The sequence below is a fragment of the Gastrolobium bilobum genome, unplaced genomic scaffold, assembly GCF_033153095.1.
Source record: "Gastrolobium bilobum isolate Gb01-03AN ecotype WA unplaced genomic scaffold, APGP_CSIRO_Gbil_v1 utg22780, whole genome shotgun sequence".
Taxonomy (NCBI): domain Eukaryota; kingdom Viridiplantae; phylum Streptophyta; class Magnoliopsida; order Fabales; family Fabaceae; genus Gastrolobium; species Gastrolobium bilobum.
Window position 1 is genome coordinate 23,777 of NW_026895620.1, and position 7,711 is coordinate 31,487.

At 35.0% G+C, this 7,711-nt stretch overlaps 1 protein-coding gene across 4 annotated transcripts; it reads right to left on the reverse strand.

Annotated features, from left to right (window-relative positions):
* Nucleotides 1-944: 944 nt before the first annotated feature.
* Nucleotides 945-6,733, reverse strand: LOC133284779 (uncharacterized). 4 transcript variants are annotated; one of them, XM_061481859.1, is made up of 7 exons: nucleotides 6,644-6,733; nucleotides 6,530-6,551; nucleotides 5,240-5,708; nucleotides 4,364-4,558; nucleotides 3,710-3,739; nucleotides 2,212-3,321; nucleotides 945-1,667 (listed from the first exon to the last, which is right to left on the reverse strand). In XM_061481859.1, the coding sequence occupies exons 3-7, from the start codon at nucleotides 5,663-5,665 to the stop codon at nucleotides 1,116-1,118; spliced, it is 2,313 nt and encodes a 770-aa protein (XP_061337843.1). In that variant the 5' UTR covers nucleotides 5,666-5,708; nucleotides 6,530-6,551; nucleotides 6,644-6,733; the 3' UTR covers nucleotides 945-1,115. The 4 variants fall into 4 exon arrangements, with proteins under 4 accessions (XP_061337843.1, XP_061337871.1, XP_061337851.1 ...); XM_061481887.1 differs by having other exon boundaries at nucleotides 5,240-5,668; nucleotides 6,644-6,730; XM_061481867.1 differs by having other exon boundaries at nucleotides 5,240-5,668; nucleotides 6,647-6,713.
* Between the last annotated feature and the right edge of the window lie 978 nt (nucleotides 6,734-7,711).

The following is a 7,711-nucleotide window of genomic DNA, read 5'->3' on the forward strand; positions in this document are numbered from 1 at the left end:
GTCTCCCCATTTAAGTGCCATAGTGTTCCGAGCTTGTAAAGCTATACGCAACAAAGAGAATGCTTGTTTACATAAACTTGTGTCAAGAAAGCTTCATTGGAAATCTCAGTTAGCATTGAAGGATTAAATCATAAGTGGAAATTCTTGGATCACTAATTACTTGCTTGACCTTGGATCGCTAAGTCTTATATAATCCATGCATTTCTATTCCATGGCAATGTTGTATCCCTATTAATACTTGTCTCCAATTAGGGGGATTGAATCACTCAAAAGGCTAAAACAGAGCTTAATCTTTAATAAAATATAGCTTGTTTATTTAATGTTCAATCATTAAGCTGCATTACAAAGCTTTAGAGTCTCAACATGGTGAATTCGTAATAGTAAATGATGGTCGCATTGCCTTCATTTGATTTGACAGAACAAAATCTCACATATATAATACACAAATTCTATAAAGCTCAAACTTTTATTATACACAGGATTCAAAGAAGGATCTTTAATAGTACAGTTTTACTTTGCATTCACAAAAACTGATTAGATAAATCAAACCTATGAACTCTAGAATTACATGACAACAACACTTACCAAGATTACGTTCTACATATATAATACACTAGATAGGGGGATAATGCAAGTGATTTCTTAAAACTAATCTAACAGTTCCTTGTGAAAGCTAAAACAAAGCCTCAAAACTAAAACGATCCCTTGTCAATGAAACATAATGTTTTGAAATTAAATCTATCCCTCTTCTAAAGTTTTACTTCGTAACACTTACACCAAGAACTTTCTAATTTCACTGTGAGTTAAGGTAAGGAAGAGCAACATATTCCGGGATTTAGATTAAACTAGTCTTCTGATAATTCCTCCGGATTTAAGATGAGATCTTGAATTTTAAACTCATTTGACAGCAAGAAGTGTTTCTTTTTCCTGTGTAATAGAATGGTCCAAGAAGTGTTACCAAAAAAAAAAAAAAGAATGGTCCAAGAATCAAAGTAGCTAAACCAGTTATGAGGGCAAGAAGAAATAAAACCAATTGTTGGCTAAAAGAACTTTCAAAACTAATCTGCACATTCAATTGAACACGAGTGAAAGATTGCAAGAAAAAAGTTACAATGTTACAGATTCCTGGCTATGAAGTCCCATATCCTCTCTTCCATATAAACTCGATCTCTATGGCGGCGCGGCATGTGACGCTCATCTGGGAAAATCATTAGCTCATAAGGTTTTCCAGCTGCCACAAGTGCATTGATAAGCCTTGCAGTGTGCCTAAAATGTACATTCTCATCAATCATACCATGCACAAGCAACAACCGTCCTTTCAACTGGTGCACTTGGTTCATAACAGAACCGCTTTCATACCCTAATTGATTTTCAGATGGCAACCCCATGTACTTCTCTGTGTAAAATGTGTCATATCCATCCCATGATGTAACAGGTGCACCAGCTACAGCACACTTGAAGAAATCTGGGTATCTTGATAAGGTCATTGCAGAGAGATAACCGCCATAGCTCCACCCATACAACCCGATGTGACCAGCTTTTGCAAGCCCTTGTTTGATAAGCCATTCTGCTCCAGTTAGCTGATCATCAGCATCAATTTGACCAAGTCTGTGCTTTAAACAACTTTCAAACTTCAACCCCCGTCTAGCAGTTCCTCTATTGTCTAACTGTAAACAAGGAAAGTAATGATTGACTTGGAAGGATGAACTGACCATATACTAGAAAACTATATTTTCCCAATGCTACAAGTCATAAAAATATGTCACATTTTCCATGTATAAAAAGATGGATTGCCCATCTCAATCATATTACTATCAATCTCTTCAGGCAAACAATTTAGTACTTGGTAATTTAACCATGTTTAATAAGACGGCGAGCCTGGAGCAATGATAAATCTGCTCCTTTATAATTGAAAGGTCACATGTTCAAATCCGGGAAACAGTCTTTTTGTAAATATGCAAGGGTAAATGTTGGGTACAAGGATTGCCCTAACCCCACTCTCACTAGATGGGGTTTAATGGGGAGTGGTTTTAATTTAACCATGTCTAAGCACATCAAGGTCCATAGATTAGACAAATTCAACATGGTGTAACTATGTCCACCCTGTATGAGTTTTTTCATCATGCGGCCGAGTAATAAAAGTCAATATACATAATTGTAAAAGTAAACAAAAAAAGTGGACCATTATCATGTTAAATTTAGGGAACTAACCTTCCAAACTAAGATGCCTTGGTTTCTCAAGTACTGTGCTCTCAGGTCAACTGTATTAAGCCAAGAGTCACAAACAAGCTGTACACTTGGACCACCATAAACATTGATCATGGTTTTGTAAGGTGGAGGTCCGAATCTTGAAGCATCAGGCTTATATAGAGCTCCATACAATGTAGTGCCATCGTCAGCCTGTATTTCAACAATCTCTGGTGGCTCAAGTTGAAGCTTTTTGAGTCTTGGAATTGTAAATGACTGTTCATATAAAGGCATGATTATGTTTCCATCGTCTAATGAGCAAAGTAACACCCTAGGAGGACAATCAAGGGAATCATGGATATCAACAAAGTTTCGCATATGATGATCAAGGACCACAATGTGCTTCCCCTTGCCATGTGTAAGTCTGACAGGGGCCTGAAGTGGTTGACTTCCATCAACAAAAAGTTTAGCACAATATAAGTTGGTCTCTAGAGGACCATCTAAGGTCCCAGTAAAATATACTAGACCTGTTGCCTCATTCACACCAGCTATTTGCTCAACCATCCATTCACCTTCAGTGATGGGTCCCAAACAAGTCCCATTTGCATTATGAAGATAAAGATGTCTAAATCCTGTTTTCTCACTAGCCCAGATAAATCCACCCGAAAACTTGGTAACTCCTTTATCAAGAGGTGTGAAACAGTCATGTATATTGATCCAAGTGCTGTTTTCTTCCACCAATAAATTTTTCCTTTGTCCTGTTCTAATATCAAACTTGAGGATATTTATTTTAGTGTGGTGCCTGTTCAAGATCTGAGCAGTGAGAATGTTTCCATGCACCCAACTGACTCTAGCCAAATATTCCTCCTCATAGTTTTGCTGTTCCATGCCCCCACAGAGAAGGTCCATCCAAGTGATGGAACCTCCAGCTACCGAAACAACCCCAAGGCGCACTTTAACATTTGAAGCTCCTGCAAAAGGATAAGGATGGTCTTCCTGTGCCTCTAAACCAACTGAGCTCTTACCTTGGTGCATAATTCTAAAAAGTGGTATTTCAGAAGAATCAACTTCAGTGAAAGCAATATATTTACTGTCCAGTGACCACCAATATCCAGTTTTTCTATCCATCTCCTCCTGAAATCAGAAAATTACTTATTATTGTCAAAGATATAAACTATTACCGGGCCTGCACATAATAGATTGATTTTTTAGGAGATATGGTTCTTGGCACTATAAAACATAAGGAAAATGTTTACCAAGCCAACAATGATATAGTAAATAATGTCATCATTATACAACTTGTCCAGTCAAAAGTGGAAGGAAGGACTACTTTGTACAATGAATGCAATGCACTAATGTAGTTTAAAGATGTACATAAACCACTCCCCTTTAAACTAGCGAAGGTAGGGGTGAGGGTAATCCATATACCCAGCCTTACTCTTGCATATTTGTAAAGAGGTTGTTTCGTGGATTCAGTTTAAAGATGTACATAAAGAAGATATAATTTTAAAGGAAATCTCACCTGAGCTATATATTCGGCAAGCCCACGAATCTGCAACATGCAAACCCAGTGTCAAAATTTCAAAGACTGAGCCTATGTAAAAGTCAAAAAGGAAAAAAGAAGAAGAAGAAAACATTCATCTATCAGAACCCAAACTTAAATCTGTATGTAATCATGCAAATAACAAGTACAAGCCCAAAGCCTATTGACTCTCTAAAGTTCCAAGTATTTTAATCCAATTGACTGAATTCAGCTTTATTTCATTTATAAGAAAAGAACCTAGAATCCTACTAGAGATCAACCCTTGAAGAGAATCAACACTGCACTTAACTTCCATTATCCAGGCCAACGATAACAAGGACTGAAGGGCCAAGCTTAAACAAATTCAGCAGTATGATGCTTCATAATAGAAACCAAACACTTATGACAGAGTTAAAATAGGATATGTGCAGCTGATTTGAATTAGGTCGATCTTGGGATATTTCAAACAGATACATCTTACAAACCATCTAATCTTTTAATTGACAGAAAGTTTTTTTCTTTTAAAGAAATTTTAGCTGCAAAGGTTACATTAGTTAGGCACGAGACTATATAAGATTCATTAACTGCTTTTCATATAACTCAAATGCATTTAGTAACTCAATACAGTAAAGACCAATCAACTACTTAACTTACCAAACCATTTTCCTGCGCACCATGGGTCAACTGGTTTGATTCATTAGACAAGAGATTCAGAACGTGCAACTCACAGTCTTGTACATAAGCAAGCATTGATCCATCAGGAGACAGATGTGGATCGAGAATGGGTGAACCTAATATACTTGGAAGCTTGAGCTCTGCTTTTGAATGGGAAATGTCCTGGATATAAATCTATTCACAGGGAAAAGGCAATAACCATAAGAAACTTGACTAGTTGAAGGTATTAATCAATATAAAATACAAAAGGATAAGCATGAAAAAAATTCATTCTAATACACACCTATACAAAACGCAAAAAGATATACACAATTCAGCATAACATTGACATATAGGTATAAACAAGAATCATACTGGCGTAAACCTAGTCAATACCAATGGCATTGATGGGATAGAAATCATTATAGGCAACGCAGGTTTGAAAATCAGATCCAAGAAGCTCAATTTTTAAAAAGAATTTGAAGAGGTTAGTAAAAAAGTCCAGAAGCTGCCTTTCAACTATGTCAGACAATAACTACAAAATGATAGACCACTCTATACCAAATTATTTATTCTTATAAAAATCTTGAAATTGACAGCTTGTGTCCAGCAACAATGTTATAAAGGTACTGAAATAGCAAGTAAAGACAGTAATGACATTCTGGTGGCAGCATGATGAAATTATTGGAGTAATATGTGCATGTGCTTTTATAGTGTTCCTACCAGCTTTAAGTACTGAGATACAACACATATTTTTAAATCCCGTTACCACTTCTTCTCTAATGAACAAGAGCATAAGACAACATTATAATTAATTCATATGAAAAAACTCCAACAAAATAATGCTATAATTTTTTGCAGGGTAAAGGAACAAACCCCAGCAGGCAAGGGCACTATGACTGCTTTTCTTTTTGAGTTTGTCTTCACCCATTCGTACCGAGTCACTCCTAACCCACGCTCCCTCAACCTCTCCCTTCTCAACTTTTCTTCTGGAGAAATATTACTCTCATCAAGTCCACCATCAGAGGGACTGAATAACAATTCTTGTGTATTGGTCTTCAGATTAAAAGCAAAAATCTTTCTGTTTAATGTGTGATCAGGACTAAACAAATAAGAAATCAAACTATCATCGGGACTGAAACTTATTGAAGATGGTGATATATATCCAGGCAATGGGTATTGTACTATCTCTTCAACAGGGAAAAGAATGCTATCATCAAAATTTTGCGCATCATTAAAGTCTGTCACAGGCATTTTGAAAGGCGGTGATCTTGGACGCTTCAGATTCCTCTCCTGGTTCATCAACTGATTGCATTACAAATACGCCAATGAGTATAAGAATGAACTGCAATAGAGCATGAATATGAGAGCATTGCCCAGGAACTAAAGAAAAAAGAAAAATAAATCAATACATAACTTTTACCACACAGACAACAGCAAACGTGTAAGTATCAATAACATTTGCAACAAGGTTCAATTAATAGAAAGATATTAAAGTATTTTTAAGTACTTAGTTATGAATAATTCCTTTACCATTGAGCCTGACTGTGTATTTCTAAGACCAAAGTTACAGGATTTTTATATTATTTTCTATCTAAATTTTATAGGAAAGGGCTAAATTTATAAGAAGTTGTTTGTATATAGTGAAACATAAAAGATTTGAGAATTTTGTCCACATGTAGAACAAAAAGGCAAAGAAAACCAAAAAAAAAGAAAAAGAAAAGGACCAAAGAAGATAAAAAGTCCCCCTGATAGAGATTGGCACTTATCAAATTAAAACTAGTTTCGAGTCTGAACTTCTTCGTATATATTAAATTAATGCAGCATAAGTAAAAAGAAAAGCCTTCAACACCAAGCAAGATAGAAGATGAAGTAAGCAACAAATCAAACGGAAAGAAATCCACTTTGGGATTTATTTGGTTTCTGCTTCATCTCACAGAAAGATTCAAAATGCACCAAAACCCATTTCAAAGTCTCTTATGATTACTAACAACTATGTTAGGATGACAGAACCATCAAAACCAGGTGAGTCTATCCGCTGCAACCGGATCCGATCCCAAACTATTTACAGAACCAGAACAGAAAAAAGCAACGATTTTTGAATTGAGCAACGTTAATTAAAGCACCCCAGTTTCATCATTAAGGAATATGATGATTAAATCTAACCTGAGTGAGAGATGGAAAGGATCTGCCATGAAAACGAAGAAATGGTTAGTTGGAATCCTATGAATGAAGAGACAGAGACACAGACATAGTTTTATAGGAAATCAGAATTTATACAACGATTGAATTGGATTGTCTGCAACTTTGACGTTGGAAGCACGAGAGAGAGAGAGAGAGAGAGAGTTGTTCTTTGTTTGTTCAGTTGGTGGCGTTGAACTCTGATTAATAGATAGATAGGGAAACAAATGTAGAAAGAAGTTTGCTGAATTTATTTTATTTTATTTTTTTGTGAAAAGTGATCGTGATTTTAAATGACAGAAAGTTATGTCATTTTAAGAGAGATACAGAAATAGAAAATTTGAATTTTAAATTAAAAAAAACCACTCACTTTTTCTCTTCCATGATTTCTGTTTTTCTGTGTCTATCTCTCTCCTAAAATGACATAACTTATGTCATTCAAAATCACAAACACCAAACCCTTATTTTTTACTTATTATGCCGTAAAATAAATATAAAAGCTTCCGATTTTATCCAAAGTGTGGATCATGTTCACACGCGCCGAGTGATTGCGTCCATGTTACCAAAGTGTTCATTAATAACCACAACCATAGTCAATTAAAAAAAGTTTTCGTTTTATCTTTTAACATAATACAACAAACTTTCCTACACTCACAACATTTTGTGGAGCCCGCACTTTTTAAAACAAAAAAATAAATAAAAAATTAAGGCACGCAAAACGAATCTCTATAACATTACACAATCACTTTTCCTACAACATAACTCTTATAAAACCTTTAAAAAAATAATCATTAAATAATTTCTCATTAATAGAAGCTTACAGTACAATTAATATAAAAAAGGTTCATGTTAATTTTTTTAATAACTTGTATTTTATTGAGTAAGAATTTTTTCATTGTCTGTGAATAAATATTATTATATTATTAGTAATAATCAATTTTATTTTATGTTAGTGAAGAAATTCACACTGCTAATTTAACTATATGACGTTATATGAAAAAATATTGGCTTTTTGACCACTGTAGTCATTTATTAATAATTATTTACCAAATTGCCCTCGATTAGAAACTATTACGAAAAATTAACCCTCCAAACAAACATAACACCAATCTGCCCATGTTTGACCGTTGACCACGAAACATACCCAGGTACCCCACTCCATACCCG

Coding starts and splice junctions, on each gene's coding strand:
- LOC133284779 (XM_061481859.1), bottom strand. CDS start 5,665: ATGAACCAGGAGAGGAATCTGAAGCGTCCAAGATCACCGCCTTTCAAA. Junction 3,740..4,363: donor GTGCGCAGGAAAATGGTTTG/GTAAGTTAAGTA, acceptor TGCATGTTGCAG/ATTCGTGGGCTTGCCGAATA. Junction 1,668..2,211: donor AAGGCATCTTAGTTTGGAAG/GTTAGTTCCCTA, acceptor CCTTGTTTACAG/TTAGACAATAGAGGAACTGC.